At 38.3% G+C, this 19527-nt stretch overlaps 1 protein-coding gene across 3 annotated transcripts in view; it reads right to left on the bottom strand.

Moving 5' to 3' along the window:
• Positions 1-19527, bottom strand: part of PDE5A (phosphodiesterase 5A) — a 141510-nt gene that overhangs the window by 59416 nt on the left and 62567 nt on the right. For all 3 annotated transcript variants that reach the window (XR_003606763.2, XM_028087393.2, XM_028087395.2), the window contains exons 8-10: positions 12223-12331; positions 11123-11210; positions 192-367 (exon numbers count right to left, since the gene is read on the bottom strand). Coding sequence is in view for 2 of the 3 variants with exons in the window: in XM_028087393.2 (XP_027943194.1) it covers positions 192-367; positions 11123-11210; positions 12223-12331 (373 nt within the window). In the remaining variant the exon portion in view is untranslated. The remainder of the gene's footprint in view (positions 1-191; positions 368-11122; positions 11211-12222; positions 12332-19527) is intronic.

Genomic DNA, 19527 nt, shown 5'->3' with positions numbered 1-19527 from the left:
TTGGTCATATGACCTTTGATAAGTTTCTACAATATTCTGGGTCCCAATTTCCTTAGCTGTTTAAATGAGGAACTAAGAATTCAGTCTGATTCTCTGAGGAGACAGTGACCCCACGAGTGGTTCTGGGGGAAAGGGCAGAAGCTGACTGTGTGGCCACAGAGACAGAGAAGGTCCCGCACGCGCCAGCCCACCTCCAGTGTGACCATTTGCTTGGCCATGGCTCTCTCCACCGCTTCATACATCTGTGTGTTCTGGATCCCCAAGCCACAAAAGATGACAAAAGCCTCCAGAAACTGTTCATCATTTCGGTTGAAAGGCTTAACCTTGCCAGTATTCTCCTCCATCTTATTAACAAGTTGGCAAACCCCTATAACAATCCAAGAAATTTGAGTAAATATTATTATTAATTATTATAGTTTGTATTGCCTTTAATACACACCCCCCAACCCCCGCCAAAGACTGTCTTATACTTTCCTCTTAGGAATGCTTGGCATCTCCAATGAAGCAAACAGATCCTCACAAATATAAGCTAGAAAAGTAAACTGAATTAATTTACATGAGAAATTGTTTCACACAGTCCTAAATGTATGTTGCCTGTGTTCAAAAAAATCCTAGAGTACTATTTTCTTCCAGACTAGGTCACAAATTTTAGATCAGTTGAGTCCCCAAAGACAATTTGTCCTTTGGAGACTAATTGAATTTTTGTACACTTGCCAAGAGAACAATTTTGATGCACATCAGAATTTTGGGTCACACAGACTGCCTTTCCTGACTGAGAAACTAAAAGTTAAAAAACACAATTACATACAAAATAGAATGCAGAAAACAGGCAATTCACATAAATAGTTTCAAATTTCAAATAAGCACCTCTGCATCCAGAGATGCAGAGAATCCTATTTGCAGACACCTTTGGATACTACAAATAAATGAAAATAAAAATGACTATTTGTTTAGAAATAAAAGCAGGACTAATCTTTGAAGAAAATCATAACCTCCTAAATCCTGGGTTCTCTTAGAAGGTAAAAGATATAGTCAATAAAATGGAAAATCACATCAACATTATGGTAAATCTTTACTGAACTAGTTCTATGGGATTCTGACCCTAGTAGGCCGCTCTTTGAAGGGCTTGGGAACCTCCTACCTCTGGGTTTAACAAGTGTTGTTAAATCCTTATTTCTTCTGTCTCTAAATATATAATCACAGAGTTCCACTGTGTGCCCACTGTGGGGCAGGTATTGCACTAAAACCTTCAGGACACAGCGCGATCGCTAGGCCTTACGATCTAATGCCGTGAAGTAGGTGTGACCATCCCCATTTTACAGATGAAAAAACTGAGTCTCAGAAAGGTTAAGTCATTTGCTCAAGGCCAGTAAGCTGGTATGCTTAGATCTAAAATTCAAACCCAGGGGTGCCTGGGTGGCTCAGTCAGTTAAGCGTCTACCTTCAGCTCAGGTCATGATCCCAGGGTCCTGGGATGGAGCCCCAAGTCAGGCTCCCTGCTCCGCAGGCAGCCTGCTTCTCCCTTTCCCACTCCCCTTGCTTATGTTCCCTCTCTCGCTGTCTCTCTCTCTCTCTCTGTCAAATAAATAAATAAAATCTTCAAAAAAATAAAATACAATTCAAACCCCAGCTCGGGCCAGTCCCCAAGGCCACTGTTTCCCACACGCTGCTACTCTGTGCCCTTGTACCTCCTTCCAGTCATTGCGGGTAGTCCCCTGACTGCATCTCGCTTGCTCACACCTTGGCCCGTGCTTTTGCACTGGCTTCCACTGGCTTCCACTGCTCCCCACATGCTCTTTGCTGTGCTTCAGGGGACACCTCAATTTCCTTCACCATAGCTCCTGGAGGCAACCCACTTCCCAGGTGAGGTGGGCACTTCTCTTTCCTTTGCCCTTAAGATAATCACTCGGTATGTGTCTTTCTCCCACCGGCTTATTGCACTAAATTCAACTCCTAAAACCAATGCCAACACTATATGTGAACTAACTAGAATTTACATAAAAATTTGGAGAGAGGAAAAAAAAATGACCACTCGGTATATCATGGAGGATTTCATTCCTGGCTCTCTTTCTAGGCTGTACGTATCATGGGCCTAGAGATTTTATTTTTTCAGGCCCACTTCCTCAGCTAGCAAAATGCCTGACCTATAGCAGGAACTTGAAAATGTTTACTGAGTTAATGAAAGAATGCAGGACTGCGGCTCTGACCCAAACTACTTTCCCATGAAGACTATAGTCTGTTATCTCGTATTTTTCCCAGAGCACAAAAGGATTTCGTAGAGTCCACAGTGATACATGCTTGCACTTTAAGTCCCTTCATCACCATCGATGTGCAATTCATTTTTAACCCTACAAATTAACTGCACTCTCATTTTTGCTCTTTCTTGTTTGTTTGTGGGAGTTTTTCTACGATAGACAGGAAAGACATTCTTATCTATCTGTATTACTACCGTAGGGATTACTTCTCTAACACTTATTCCATTATCAAGAAATACTTTAAATGAAACATAATGACTTTGGACACTGCAAGAAAAACGGTAACTCAACCGGCAATCAGCATGATCTTAAAAGTCCCATGTCCCATGTATATGGTACAGCACGAGGGTTTTGTCCTCCAACCTTTGTGAATCCCCAAATTATACATGTGGAACTGTTTATCTAGGATCTGGCTATCTCCCAAATCACATTTTGAGAGTCACGTGTTTCATGCCTTATCCTCACATCACAACGTTAATTGATTTTCAATTCTGACTAAAGTTGTCTCCTACTTGATGGTCCCTTCTCATAAACAAGATTTTTTTTTAACACTTCATAAGAATTATTGTATGTCTGGAAAGGAAAAGACAACAGGAAGGGGTTGAGCCGTGGCTGTCAGCAGGCTCCTGGGCTTCTGACCTAGCTAAGTAAACTCTCCTGCACATCACTGAATGTGCATTAACAAGTATTAGTTAATACCTCTGGGAATTCAAAGGTATCGAAATGAATGTTAAATGTACCAATATCAGGAGCTGGCTGTCAAAACCACAGCTCAGAGTGGAACAGCTAAATTGTGTTTGCATTACAATCCACCAATCTAGATACAGATGTGTAGACAGAGCTAAGCTTAGCACAAGAAAAGGGGTGAAGACAAATTATCCACTTAGGCATATCATTTAATTCTCCTTTGAAAGCTGAATAGACAGTTATATTTAAATAGCATTCATGATCATCCTGCTGATTTCTTTATACCCTTCAGAAAATTTAATTCTATCAAACAAAAATACCCAAGTTAAAAAAAAAAAAAAGCTATGAAGAAGGTTTATAACAAACAAACAGGGTCCCTTTATGGGAGAAAATATAAAGCCCTGACACATTTACAGGTAGGGTTTTCAGAACTTCATTAATGACTGGAAGAGTGGCTAAAGAGTACAATAATGAAATTTAAAACTTGTCACTTGAGATGCCACATCTACCAGCAATCCATATAAGATCAGAATCACTGCTCTATAAAAACCAAGAACTTAATGCAGAACCCAAAATAAAATGAAACCACTCAGCAAAAATCAATTAATATACACAATCATGAAAGAAAACACTCAAAAACATAAGGCGAAAATCAAGAGCGAGCGCAGTTAGTAAAATCTCAGTGTCACTTCGTATTATTAGAGCACACGAAGTACTTGTACTGACGTTGCTTCATTTGGTCATCACAGCAGCTCTGAGAGCTAAGCCGGCACCAAAGTCATCTCCAGCAATTACAGGGAAGGGAGTAGATGGTTTCTAAAATCACACAATTATGTTTCCTTTTCTGTAATTCCAGAGATCAGATGTTGTTACCGACCACAGTTTTTCTCCTGGCTTTTTGGCAGAGCAGGGGGTCAGCTCTTAGATTCTGCTTGTGGTCTCATGTACTCTCTACCATACAGGGTGGACTCCAAAGCCAGCATCCTGTCTTGCTAAGGTGTAAGACCTGTCCTTATCACCAATCTTGCGAATATTTTTTTTGCACTTGTCATTTGTCAATTATCTTCATCTGAGGTTTTCTGCTGTATAGTGTCTTGCTTTTAAGAGAAGCTTCCCCATTTTTTTTTGAAGCTTCCCCACTTTAAGATGATATATGAACCTATATTTTCCCCTGGTACTTTTACAGATTCATTGTATCACATTTAATTTTTTAATTCAACTTAGTTTTTTTCCCCAAATTGCTACTAGATTCTTAAAATATTTGAATAGTTATCCCTTCTCCAATGATTTGAATTGCCACCTTAAATACTAAAGTCATACTTTTTTTAACTACTAGGTACTTTTCTCACATTTTATTATTTTTTGAAATCAGTGTGCATCCTAATCAACTGCTTGACATAGTTTAATTGAAATCATTTTTTTTCTTTCTTGGAAGTACAGAAAATGAAGTCTTTCAATCCATGGCACCTTAGAAACAATGAGCTATTATATACAGTAACACTAATATACCTATGTACCAGACTTGGGTCTGCATTTAGACTTTCTATTGTATTCCATCAATCTTTCCATCTTTTCTGCCACACATATGATCTTTTTTATTTAAAGATATTATTTATTTGACAGAGAGAGAGAATGCACAAGCAGGGAGAGCAGCAGAAGGAGAGGGAGAAGCAGGCTCCCCAGTGAGCAGGGAGCCCGAGGTGGGGTTTGATCCCAGGACCCCGAGATCATGACCTGGGCTGAAGGCAGACACTCAACCGAGTCACCCAGGTGCCTCCACATATGATACTTTTCATTATGATACTTTTACAGCATTATTTTAATTTCTGACAGGCAAATCTCTATCCATCAACTCTGATTCTTTTCATATGTTATTCTTCCAGATGAGTTTTATAAATGTTGGTTAGGAACTCCCCCTTGCCTCTGAAAAAAAAAACTCTTGTGAGGATATGTATTAAAATCGATATAAATCTAATCTGGGGAAAGTTGACCTCTTACAGAATAGGTTCTTATCATCGGGAAATGTTATGTCCCTTCATGTACTAAAGATTTTTAAGTTACTCAGTAGAATATTATCGTTTTCCTCATAAAGATGCTACATATTTCTGGCTACATTTATTCTTTGCTATTATAAATGGAATTTTTTTCTATTATTTTCAAACAGGTTTGTCTTGGCATAAATTAAAGTTATTTCTCTTTAATAATTTGATAACCAGGAACTTTTACAACTCTCTGTAGAGGGGGCACCTGGGTGTCTCAGTCGTTAAGCATCTGCCTTCGGCTCAGGTCATGATCCCAGGGTCCTGGGATCGAGCCCTGCATCGGGCTCTCTGCTCGGTGGGAAGCCTGCTTCTCCCTCTCCCACTCCCCCTGCTTGTGTTCCCTCTTTCACTGTCTCTCTGTCAAATAAATAAATAAAATCTAAAAAAAAAAAAAAGAACTCTCTGTAGAGAAGTATTTTCCCCTGATTCCACCGGGCTTTCCACCTCACCATCTTATCATCTGGAAGTTTTTTAAACTTTGCCTTTTCTTCTTCTGTACCTCACATTGTTTCATCTCCTCCGCTCTGATTGCTTTGGTTAGAATTTCCTTTGGGCATTTTTTAAATTTTTTATATTTGCTTTTTTTTAATGACTTTAAAAATAACTTTCTCAATTACTTCTATGAAATATTTATTTATTTTATTTCTATGAAATATTTAAAACTTGAGTTAGTATTGGTTATTACCAATTTTTATGGAATTTTTCCCTTTCATCAAAATGTATTACCTTTTTGGTATACTGTATTACCTAACATCTTTTAAAATTTCTTCCATCTGTATAATTACATTTCCCTTCTCATTCCCACTTGTGTATTTCTCTTATTATCCTCATTATCTGTGTTTCCGGTTTATTATTATTGTATTCCCTCATTATCTCTTTTTTTCACTATCCCTTCCCACTTCATAAATTTATCATCTCAATTGCTGTTCTGCTTTTGATTTATTCATTTATTGGGGGACAGCATAGAAGGTGAGAAAGAGAGGTGCTGTTTTTCTAATTTCTTCAGTTGAATGGTTAATTCAAATAATTTTATTATTTCTTAACTTAGAAATGACTGGTTTGTGTTGCATGTGTGTATATCATCAATACTTGTAAGTTTCTGATGGATATCTGACAGGAGTTTGTGTTTATAAATTATGAAATATAAACATAAATTTATAGTTGCTAATTAAATCCGCTTCATTTTTTATATTAATTGATTCTAATGTTTCCTTATTTTATCCTGTACTTTAACCCTCTATGAGATGTGTACCAAAGGCTCCCACTATGACTTCCAGTTTGTCCATTTCTCCCTGTATTTTTAATAGCTTTGGCTTTTATATATCAATGATGTTAGTTTATTAGAAGCATTTATGACAATTATACTTTCTTGGTGGATTTTAACTTTAATCAATGCAAAGCATCCCTTTACATTATGTTTTTATCTTAAATTCAACTTTCTCTGATATTAATATTGTCATCACTATTCAAATTTTGCCCATTTTATGTAAAATGTGTTCTTACGAATGGCATATACCTCATATCTTCCAGAAATTCCCTCATTGTTTCTAGTCTAGTAAAGGTAAGTTTCTGTTTTCCAACACTACTGTGAAGTTTTCCTTACTACTTTTTCAATTAATTCTTAATTTTTTTCTTTTCAAAATTTTTTAAAAAATTTAAACTCAATTAATTAACATATAGTGTATTATTGGTTTCAGAGGTAGAGGTCAGTGATTCATCAGTCTTAATAATACGCAGTGCTTATTACATCACGTGCCCTCCTTAATGTCCATCACCCAGTTACCCCATCCCCCCTCCCCTCCAGCAACCCTCAGTTTGTTTCCTAGAGTTAAGAGTCTCTTATGGTTTATTTTTATTTTATAGATTTTCACTTTTATAATTTTAATCTTACTTCCTTAGTTTTATTTTTTTTTCTCATTTTCTTCCAGTTATTATTGCCCCTACGGTCTTATTGCCTGGAGCTTATTATAACTAAGCATAATTTACAATTCTCTGGGGAAAAAACCCGGATACTTTAAGCATCATAAGCAATGTGTTTCATGGATGACACAGTTTAATTATACTTGCATTAGGAACATCCTAGCAAATATTTTCATAAACAAATGAGTAGTTAGTGATATTGCTAAATGGCAACATTTAATTTGAAAACTAAAGTGAAGTAGTGTCAAATTTAAAAATATAATTTTAGAATATTTATCTATGCCTTAGAATCAAATTGCAACACATAAATGAGCAGAGAATTAGGATAGTAATCAGTTTAGAACATACATTCTAAGAAATACAGTTGACCCGTGAACAACATGGATTAAACAGTGAGGGTTCACTTTTTTGTGGATTTTTTGTTAATATAGTACAGTACTGTAAAATGTAGATTTTTTGGATAAATACAGTACTGTAAATCTATTTTCTTCTCCTTATGATTTTCTTAGTAACATTTTCTTTTCTTACAACAAGCTTACTTGTTGTAAGAAAACAATATATAATATATATGACATAGAAAATATGTGTTAATCAATTGTTTCTGTTACTGGGAAGATTTCTAGTCAACAGTAGGCTATAGTAGTTAGGTTTTGGGGGATTTAAAAATCATACATGGATTTTAGACTGCATGGGGGGGTGTCAGTGCTCCTAGCCTCCACATTGTTCAAGAGTCCACTGTACATATTTCTCATACTTCACTGTCAAGCGATGTGTGATATAACACTATAATTTTTGTTATACTTTTTTGTTAACAAAGAGATGAAAATGTAAGTTATTTAAAGTGGAGATGTTCTCAACATTTTTTTTTTGGATGGGAATGGGACTAATTTCTTCAAAATCTGTCCTGAAATTGGCATGGAAAATTGGAATAAGAATTTCTGGTAAATATGATTTGGGAAAAAGGCATATTTAGCCTAATAAACAGGGGAAATAATTGGTTAAAACAAATGAATGTTGAATGAGAAAAATATTTCCTTAATAGCATTGGAAGCAAAACTCTGGAAACACTCTGTATTAGCCAGAGCACTAAGAAAACATTTGATATGAAACAATACCTTGGGGAATACAACAGGCCCCATACTGGTCTAATGTCTATAATTTCATCTAAATGTCAGTAATGGAAAAATAAGAGGGGGAAGGAAGATTACAAAAAAACACATGGGCCTGCCTGTCTTTTTGCATGTAACTCTATGGGGATTCTCTATTAGAATTACATAATAGATGAATCTGGCCTGTGCTATGTAAGGAAAATTATCTACAGCCATGACATTTTCTATGCTGCATCTGTGGGCACAAAACACAGGCGAGAACTCAAATTTTCTGTTTTGTCACACTTTTAAAGAGCAGGGAGCACTGGAGATGTTTATTCTTGTACTTGGAATCAACTTGAACGCCCACCGAAACCCCCATTTTTTCCTTTCTTTTTATTAATAGGGAATTTTTCCTCTCCAAAAATAACACTTGCGTACTTTTAGCTCTGTTATCAAGTAGGGTGACATGAAAGGCAGGCCAAGTCTGATGACTTCTAAAAGTATTTTTTTTATTTTTTTGCTCACTTGAAGGAAACATGACAGGATCATAGCATATGAATTTTGAGCAGATCTGAAAGGTTATTTAGTTCAACTCCACAGAGGTGAGTCATTTGCTCATAATGTTTTTAATGGTTAAAGGAAGAGGGGAGCCAAATGGACACTGGAGTCCGCTTCCCACCTGGGGCTGTTTGCACTTCACTGAACCAGCTTGCATTTGTGTCAAGTGATGACAAAGCCTGATATATAACTTCCTCCAGCGACTCCCTATGCCCCATTATTATTCCAAAGAGATGCTGCTGAGGAAAAGCAAAGATGTGACCTGATGTGGCAAGGGGCCACTCAGTCCTCCTTATGAAAACTTATGAGGGAATAATGCATCCCTTCTGGAATTTCATTTCACAGGTCAGAGGCAGCTTTGTAGTAAGTCTTCATGCTTATATCAAAAAGCATTAAAAATATGTATTTCTAATGCATATTTCTTTTTTTTTTTTAAAGATTTTATTTATTTACTTGACACAGAGAGAGAGAGACAGCCAGAGAGGGAACACAAGCAGGGGCAGCGGGAGAGGGAGAAGCAGGCTCCTGGCTGAGCAGTGAGTCTGAAGCAGGGCTCGATCCCAGGACTCCGGGATCATGACCTGAGCCAAAGGCAGAGGCTTAATGACTGAGCCACCCAGGCACCCCTAATGCATATTTCTAATGTAGTTTTCACCTTGCATTCCCTAGGAAGTAAAATTTTAGAATATAACATTTCCTTGGGATCATATATTAAGCCACCCTTGTCAGTTTCCTTATTGCTTATGTTAGCGAACTGAGGGGTGATAATCTTGAAAAGAAAACCCCACACTGTGTATTCATCTTTTCTCTTTGAGAGCTGTGAAGAGTGCAGGGGACCAAACAGCCCAGCCGGGAGTTGCCGGCCTGGTTTCCCAGAGACTTTACAAGGCAATTCAGCAGGTCAGGATCTGACTCCTCTCCCTGTAGGCTTAGAAACTAGAAGACCATGGCTGACAGAGCCATCTCTCTGGGGTAGAGTCACAGTCACTAAGTTCACAAGACCGCTATCTAACACCAGAATATTCACAGATAGCACAAAACAGATCTGTCCCGGGGAACAGGAGCACATGCACCTGCTCAACTCCAGCCCACTGCCTCAAGCCCAGCTCACAGATTTCTAAGAAGACACAACTGTCAAAGCAACCAATGTATTTTTGGGTATATGAATAATACAATCTCCTCCTATGAGTTCAGCCACCTTGGGAAAAAATAATCAGAACAAGGGAAGTCAGACTAGTGGGATGCTCAATGGCACACGCTGGTGAATGTATCTCACACCAGCAAAGGGACTGGTGTCATCGACCGCGACAACCTGCTACAGCCACTGCCCCCTAAGCGATGGCCTCACCACATGGTCAGAAAACTCTATCCACACTGATACAACTTACTGCATCTGTCTCCACTTGGCGGGGGGGGGCAAAGATTTCCTGACTCCTGGATGGAACCTCAATAGGTATTTTAATATTTGCCTTTTTTTCCCTATTTTCCTTAATAATACCTCCCTCCACTGCCCTTCTGACTGATAGCTTCCTTCAATAAAATTATAGTTAAGTCTTGCAACCTGGAAACTACTCAGACTTTTTAAGGTAAATTTATAGTCTTGCAACCTGGAAACTACTCAGACTTTTTAAGGTAAATTTATATTTCTAAGCCTCCCTTCATTAGGGTTTATTTTTTTAAAAAGATTTAGTTATTTATTTGGCAGAGAGAAACACAGCGAGAGAGGGAACGCAAGCAGAGGGAGTGGGAGAGGGAGAAGCAGGCTTCCTGCTGAGCAGGGAGCCCGATGCGGGGTTTGATCCCAGGACCCTGGGACCATGACCTGAGCCAAACTAACAACTGAGCCACCCAGGCACCCCTTCATTAGGTTTCTATTTAGAAGTTTAGCCTTTAGAAGGTCCTCATATTTCCTTTATTTCCAAGTTCTCAAGACAACGTTAACAGTTCAGACTACTTTCACATGTCAATCATGCATGATTGGCATATAAAACCTCATACTTTCTGTACTACTCTTAATATAGACAAGAAACAAATATGTCAATAATAGGTAACATCATTCCATATTTTCCTGAGGATGCATTCTTCCAATATTCCTGAAATAGACATTTTTCTATTACCTTAATATAAGAATGTAAGCTCCCTGAGGGTGAGGATTTCCACTTTGCTCACCAATTTATTACAGATCACCAGAACACTGGAGTGCTTTTGAACGAATGAATACAATCTAAAGTGTAAACCCCACGTTAAAAAAAAATCAGAAGCAAGAAATGAGACTCTCTAAAACAACATACATTATCAACTTGATGTCTCTCAGTCTACAACCTTTCAACACATCATTCTTCAACAAAAATTCCATTGAAAAGCATTATAATAATTACTAAGACATTATAGTTAAGATATTTAACAATGTCTATTAACATTTATCAATATAAAATTATTTCAAAATTCTCTTATTCCAATTTTTATCTTTTTTTCACACATTTTATTTCTCAGAATTACACCTGAAGGAAAGAAGTTTCTTGGAATACATTTTTTTCTTTAATAAGTGCAGATTAGTAAAAGGCTTTACCTATCACTTTATTCTTCTTTCCATTTTTTATAGGCGTACAAAGCAAACTTCTAATGCATTGCTGGTTTACATTTCCTGTGTTTTCATTCTAAACAAAAACAAAAATAAAACAAAGCAGGTGCAAATTATGAAGAGACTGATTTTCTCACTAGGTGCTATATAAACTAGATCAGACATCTGAAACCACTAACAAATTCATTCATCTTTTATTAGCAGGTGATAACATCAGAGTGCAGAAAATGTACAAATTATAATGAAGTTCACGTAAATGCAATATGCAGCAATTAGTCTTTACATTATTAAGAGTAAGAAATATCCTATATTTCTTTTTTTTTTTCATTCTAGACTTTCCAAGTAGCTTTTGGTAATATTAAGGAAAATCTTTATGCAATTATTTACTATACTGGTGTAGTAGATATCTCAATAACTTCACAAGACCAGCAGAATCCAAAAAGCACTATGTTACCTCAGATACTCCATGCTACAAACTTGTCTTTCTTTAGGACTGCCACTGTTTCTATTGCCCATATCGCTAAAGTTCTAAAGAGGTCTTCTAGATACCCAAATAACAAAATCAAGGCAGCGGCTCAAAGTGCAACACTTTTCCAGAGATGAGAGAAAACACTAGAATTCCAAGTTTTCAATGCCTGAGAAAGTGATCTTTGTACCTTTGCTGTCAAAGAAAACATACTCAGTTCTCCATAGAGCTACTCACGGTAGTAGATTACCAGTTACGTCAGTTCGAGCCATACGGCACTTAGTTTTTAAGAATAAACTCAAGAATTCTAGCAACACTATGTAAGGAATGTCTTTGACATTAAGTAGGTAATAGTCAAATTGCCCCATAAATTAGTTTATGATCATTCATTATTACACATTACAAAGCTGAAAAGTACAGGGAAAAATACTTGAGTACAGCTGACCACCCCTCAACAGATGTCATGAGCTGTTGTATTTTCCTTCATCAGATCAGGGAAAGCACCGTTCACTCTGAAATACAGCCAGTTCTCGGGCCAGGGCTTCAGCTGAAGAGTCCCTAGAAGTACAGATCTGATGGGAAAACAGTGTTCGAGCCCCAAGTTCAAAACTGGTTTACTTACTGTCCAGGGAAATCTTTTGTCCTTACTGACATCTGGGATATTAAGTGGTTCCATAGTATTTTTGACATACTGAGCATACATGTAATTGATTCTGTTTGCATCACGTTCCCTGTGGAAAAAACAGATACGAGTTATTTCTGTGCACTGAAGAAACATGGGCAAAACGAAGTTAAGTAAATGATAATAAGAGAAACACACCCGTCTTAAATTATAGGGTAAAGTGTGTATCTTCATGGGAAAATGCACTTTAAATGTGATGATTTGCAACTTTGTAGTTACTATAATTTAAATGTTTTGAAAAGACAAAGACCCACAGTTTTTCAGCTGTCTAAAACAAATTTTAAAATGCCATTAAGTAATGCTACCACTACTGTTAATGGGCATGTTGATTTTTGTGCCGTTCATGTAAAATCGTATGAGTTTTCTTTTCATGTCCTCTTTTTTCATCAGATTATAGAATGACTAAGGTCTAGTGCCTGTTTCACTTCCTCAATTATTTGCTTTATCCACCACAATAATCATTTACACATTTCAAACCAAGGGGAAAATCAAGCATGCCTGAGAGAATTTTGTTAAGGTTTTCTCCCTTCTTTTTTTCTGCTTTGAGATACTTCATGATACTTTTTTAAACGAAAAATTTATCTTCTTCAAAAAACTTTCTTGAGCTTAACAATATTTTCCCCAGTTTTTTCCCATTTCTTACTTAATAGGCTGAATATTAAAGATTAATCGGATGTCAGAGGGTACATAAGCACAATGCCAGGGCTGCAGCCGGGAAAACAAGAGAGGACATGTTTTTACGTCAGGAAACTTTATATGTTCCCAGCGATGGGGATGAATTGGGCAAAGAGTATCAGGTTGTGGAAATTTACTCAAACTATAAGGATATGCCTATCATAATTATAATATCGCTAACTGAAGAAATAGGAGAGTCTAATAATGAGAGATAGTTCAAAATAAAATACATGACTCTCGAAGTTCCGATATTTTCCCTATCTTCCATCCTTCCCCCACCCCCCTGCCCAGCCGGCCCAACCTGACCAAACTGCCTCTTGGGATGGCACTCTTGAGCGCTACTGACTTAGCGATTTCACCAAGACTCCTGAAGTCTGCGGCCTCATTCCTGGCCACGATATTTTAGCCTTTCCTTTCTTTGCTGTCCATTTTAACTTGGGTGTAACTTGGTCAAAAATGGGTGAAATTTGACCCTGTGTCCTATACTGTATATAAGTGAAGAAGAATAAAGAGCAAATGACAATGGTCACAGAGTAGATAAATTCCAGAATGGACATTTACTGAGACAACACTGATCATCTGTGAAGGCACGCAGATTGTCCAACAAATCAGACCTGGGACCTGGCTCCACTTTCATGTGTATTATCTGGGTGGAATCCCACCCAAGGAAAGGATATGAGATAAGTGCAGGATTTGGGTTAATAAAATTAAATTAATTTTTTAAAAAACTATTCATAGTTTTTTAGTCTGAAGTCTCAGGAAAAGATAATAAGAAGGTTTAATAAAGATAAGAAAAATGGAATGGAGGTTATGGGGAGAAAGAAGTACATTGGAGAAGATACTCTTGTCCAAATCTTTTCTAAAATAACAACACTACTAATGACTTTTATTATTCTTATCACCATCATTATGTTCACAGTGGGAGCCAGATGAAACCCAAAATAGTTAAGGGACTTGCCAGAGATCCTAAGATCAGACCTACAGGCATTAACATAGAGAAGAAGTAATTTAAATTACTTTTAAATCAATAGAAATCAAATTCTTTTTTCTTTTTAATTTCCTGAAAATTTTCAGTTTCCCTAGCGGTGACCTTCATGAAAGATAAGTATTAAGATTTATTAAGGTATGGGATACCATTTTGTTTCTTACTCTCTAAGAAACAAGCTGGTGAATTCTCAGTTCCCGCACTCAGTAAACACAGACTGAGCACCTGCTCCACGAGAGGCACCCCTAGTGCCCCATGGAAGATGAGCTCATGCAGGTCAGTAGCGGTCACAAGGAGCTTACAATCTAGCAGAGGCCAGGACACAGCACGGAGAATCCATCCAGCTGCATGTCCTGTTTGGGTCGAGTCCAGTGCAGAGGCTTCCAGCTGTCCCCTCCATAACTCTCCTCTGTTCGTCTTGATCTGGACACACGGTCACCCAGAACAAACCCTACGCTGCCCAGCCACCCTAGTGGTTTGGTGTCATCATGTAAGTTCTAGTCAATAGCTGTAAGAAGAAATATGGCTGCTTCTAGAAACCTCATGTACGAGAAAGCTGGTGCATGCTCTCTGCCTTTTCTTTTACTGGACACCCCCTGCCCCCTGCTCCCCTTTAAAATATGGGTATGATGGGAGGAGCTGCATCCCTGACACCGAAGGCAAGGGCCACACCCTAGAGAATCGGAGTAGAAAGCTCCAAGGTGCCCGGGGCCCTGAGGCCTTTGTGGAGAACAGCTGCAGCACCTGAGCTGCCAACCTCTGGGCTTTTATAGGAGAGAGTAATTATACTGCATTCTGGTTTAAGCTATTTTTGGGGGGTTATGATTTGCAGTCAAGCCTAATCCTCACTAATGCAATTGGTAAAATGCAAGCACCACACATGTGGGGAAGATCGACAGGTAACACCTACATGGAGTGGGTTAGGGAAGAGGTAGCATTAGAAAAATGTGTAAAAGGCTGGATAAGATTTAAGGATGGGGAGAAACACATCAGGGATGAAAGGGAGGGTGTTCCAGCCGGAAAAAAAAAAAAGCCCTCAGCATAAAACACGTCTCTGAAATGTAAGAATTCTATCTATGGGTATTTGGGAAACATAGATTGTTAGGAATAAAATGATGGTTTCAGGCTGAAGATGTGAGGCTAGGGCAGATAGTGGATTATTCTGAAAGAGCAATGAAAAGAATATGGATCTCATTCTTTAAATAGCAGGAGTATCACGGTGGCCTTAAACTGTGCCTCTCGGAGCTCCAACTGCAGGGAGCATCACTGGCAGGTGTCTCTAGCTGCGGTGTTCTAGATCCTGGGACCACCCCTGCCCCCCGCCCCCTTAGGCACCGAGGCCACGCCTCCGGCGGCTGCTTCTAGATGAAGACTGAGCCCAGAGGGATGGGAAGGCAGGCCCATTTCTGGGAGATCTGGGATTCTTCTGACAGGAGACCGGCTAGAGGACTACCCAGATGTCTTGCCCCCTCACAACTGCCCGGCTGGCCAGGACACGTCTACAAAACACTCCTTCCTTCTTCACCCACCTGCACACACTCTCACTCTTCACTGAAGTACAGTTGACACACAATGTTAACATTAGTTTCAGGTGTACAACATAGGTCAGCAACTCTGTGTTCCGCTGTGCTCACCACAAGCGTAGCTACCATCTGTCACCATACATCGCTGTTACAGTACCACTGACTGTATTTCCTATGCTGGACCTTTCATCCCCATGACTTATTCATTCCATAACTGCAAGCCTGTGTCTCCCACTTCCCTTCACCCCTTTTGCCCATCCCTCCACTCCCCTTCTTTTCCCTCTTTTTTCACTCTAGGTCAGACTTGTGTGGGGGGTCCACGGCTCTCTTAGCTCTGTCCCCTTTTATCCTTACAGGGGATTTCCCCTAATAAATTTCTTACACATTTAATCCAGTCTTGGCATTTGCCTCTTGGAGGACTTGGGCTAATTCCGACACCTAAAGCATTTTGCACAGCAGCTATCAGTGGAATGTACATGAGTATATCCTTGGGAAGACAGGGACACGGAGCTGGGGCTCACAGAGAAATTTTTGTGCTTTAGAACTAAATGGGAATCATTGCAGGCTATGTAAACCAAAGACAGAAAAACACATCAGAGACATGGAAATAACAGGCAACACTGACTTAGTACTTAGTATGTGCCAGAAATTTTCTGAAGCATTTTGTGTGCATCATCTCATTTAGACCTTACTACAATCCTGCTATCAGTATCTCCATTTTACAGATGAAGAAATTGAGGCTTTGAGAGGTTAATTCATTTACAAAACACCCCACAGCTAGTAAGTGGTGGAACTTAAATTTCAATCAGTCTGACTTTAGACTCTACACTCTTCCTACTAAGTATGCACAGTTCTTTTTTAAAGTAGTAAAAACCTTTTTACTACTTTTTACAGCGTCACTAGTATATACATTCCAAGAAAGTGAGCTTAAAGAATTAATTCTATGCATTTGTCATTTTATAATAAAAATGTGCTTTTATAAATTAACATCAAGTTAACTGACATGGAATTACAGCACTGAAATATCATTTTTTCCTTCTCATTGGGTGGCTCTTATGAACTGAAGCACAGAAACTCCAAAACCTCCCACCATCTGGAAATGAGCTAGCTTTCCTTCTGAAATTCGTAGGCAACCCAAGTCCCAAATGTCTTCCTGTGCTTTATGTCACTGACGATATGATTCTGATGATTATGTATAATGTCCACCCTGAATATTTATTTTTTAGTTTTACACTTAACATTACAAATCTGTCTTCAATGTGTTATTTTAATTTATAAAGGATAATTAGTGGGTTGGTTGGACAAATACCAAATGAGCAATGCTTTTCAACTGAAATGACTGGTCTAAAAGAATGATTTGTTTACTGCTGACGTCGTAAAATTGCCTAGCATTTCATCTCATGGGAGATGTTTGGACTGGCAAAGTGTTTAAGGATGAGCTTCGAAGAGTCTTGAATTCTATCAATAACCAATTTCACCAATGGAATAAAGAGTCTGCTGGTGAAGTGTCAATATCAGTTTAGTCCTTTGTCAAAATGCTAAAGTCACTACACATCATTTTTAATTCAGAGGTTTGGCAAATTAGGCCTAATATCTAATGTTTATTAAAATAATAAAAAATATTTACATCACTTAAAGACCTTTTATTGTGTCTTTAGTATAAAGGCTAACTTTAAAATGTTTAGCTGAAGGGCGCCTGGGTGGCTCAGTCAGTTAAGCGTCTGCCTTTGGCTCAGGGCATGATCCCAGGGTCCTGGGATCGAGTCCCACATCAGGCTCCCTGCTCCGCGGGGAGCCTGCTTCTCCCTCTGCCCCTGCCTGCCACTCCCCCTGCTTGTGCTCTCTCTCTCTCTCAAATTAATAAATAATAAAATCTTAGAAAATTTTTTTTAGATACATAAAATGTTTAGCTGATATAAGGCATTAGTGAATGCTTTTAAATACTGTAAAATTAATGAAGCAGTTACCATGATCCATTAAATTACTCTCTTTTAAGGTAATCAACCTGCCCTATCTATCCTTTATAAAAATATCTTTATACTAAAACTATCTTGGAATGACTACAAAAAAAATGGAAAAATACCTTCCATTTTGTCTACCGAAAGGGAACATAGTATTCATCAGAAACACATCAGACTATACTTTCTTTTAATGCATATTTACCAGTAGAGGTCACTATCACACCAAATAGGCTTGTTTGGCTACTATCAGAAATTAGAGGACCAGGCTGAATTTGTAATAAAATCAAAATGCCAATACGTAAAATGTAATTATATAAGACTTATGCTCCTATACAAATATTCAAAGGTAAATGTAGATAACTCATCATTTTAAACTTTTTCTTGATCTTACTTTTTTAATTCAAGTATAATATATGGTGTTACATCAGTTACAGGTGCACGATACAATGATTCAAAAAATTCCATATGCTTCTCAGGGCTTATCAAGGTAAGTGCACTCCTAATCCCCTTCATCTATTTCACTCATACCCTTACCCACCTCCCCTCTGGCAAACACCAATTTATTCTCCGTATTTAAGATTCTGTTTTGTGGTTTGTCTCTTTTTTATTTTGTTTGTTCATTTGTTTCTTAAATTCCATATATGGTGATTTTATATCATTTATATTATATATGTTATTTTCATATCATTTGTATCATATCATTCCATCATTTTATACTTTTAATATACAGCATCATAGCTATGGACGTATGTAAAAACATTAAATATGTCTATATTTATATATGTAGCAATTCATTACGCAATCTGAAAAGTAAAAGAATCAAATATTTACATGTGTCTTATCTAGAAGCTTTCTAAAACATCATAAAAAGCAACAAAAATGTTATGGCATCATAAAATCAAAATTATATTGATGTTCTTCCTAGGAATAAGAAACTTCATTACTGGGCGCCTGGGTGGCTCAGTCGGTTAAGCGTCTGCCTTCGGCTCAGGTCATGGTCCCGGGGTCCTGGGATCGAGTCCCGCATCGGGCTCCCTGCTCAGCGGGAAGCCTGCTTCTCCCTCTGCCTCTCTCTCTCTCTCTCTCTCTCTCTCTGTCTCTCATGAATAAATAAATAAAAAAAAATCTTTAAAAAAGAAAAGAAAGAAACTTCATTACTGATTTAGGCAGGAGACACCAGCATTTAAAAGGGATATACACATAATCACCAAGACATGGGCTTATTATCATATATTCAAAAAGGACTCAATACTAACTAAATGTCCAATATGCCAGAAAATACAGTGGCACACAGAGGGGCCTGGGAAGACTACACGTGGAAATGGGACAGATACTTGTCATGACCAGCAGTGACAAGAGGGAAGCAGGGGTAGGCTACTCAATTTAACCTTGTGAACAAAAAACCCCGGGTAGCAGAAAAATCTCTAGCAATAACATGGTTTATCTACTTTTACCTACGCAACCCCAGGCCCAAGTCAGCAGAAAAGGCCTGAGTCAGGTGTAGCAGGAGGCAAATGAATTCCCCAGCTGCCCCCAAGTTACATCTGCCCCTTTGCTAAGTCCTCAAATTCTTTTAATCAGAGAAAACGTATTTCATTCTATCAGACTGTTAAAATAATAGTCTAGAAATAATGAGTCTTGACTTACATAGAATCACTTAAACAACTAAACTTTAGGTCACTCTGGTCAACGGTATCTCCCTCTTGTTGAGGAAAGACATGAGAGAGAGGATGAGGGAAGAGGAAGACGATGGAAGACAGGTCTGCAGGCCTCACGCTGATCCCGGGGCTCAGTCTTAAGAGGGTTTGAACAAAACCAGGCTGTCCACTGAAATATTCTGTTCTTGAAGAGAGCTGTAAACTCAGGCAATTGTCCTTTGCAATTCTGCTTTACATGATCTACAGAGATGATTTTCGTTTTGTTTCTAATTTTTTATTACAACAATTTTCTTCCAATTTTTATTAACATTTTGAAATATACAAAAAAGTTGGGGCACCTGGGTGGCTCGGTCATTAAGCGTCTGCCTTAGGCTCAGGTCATGATCCCGGGGTCCTGGGATCGAGCCCCACATCGGGCTCCCTGCTTATTGAGCCTGCTTCTC

Source organism: Eumetopias jubatus, unplaced genomic scaffold (genome assembly GCF_037043125.1).
Source record: "Eumetopias jubatus isolate StellerSeaLion01/CBP00866 unplaced genomic scaffold, mEumJub1_p1.0 scaffold_2, whole genome shotgun sequence".
NCBI lineage: Eukaryota > Metazoa > Chordata > Mammalia > Carnivora > Otariidae > Eumetopias > Eumetopias jubatus.
Note: the sequence above shows the minus strand (reverse complement) of the source record. Positions and strands in the feature narration are given on the sequence as shown.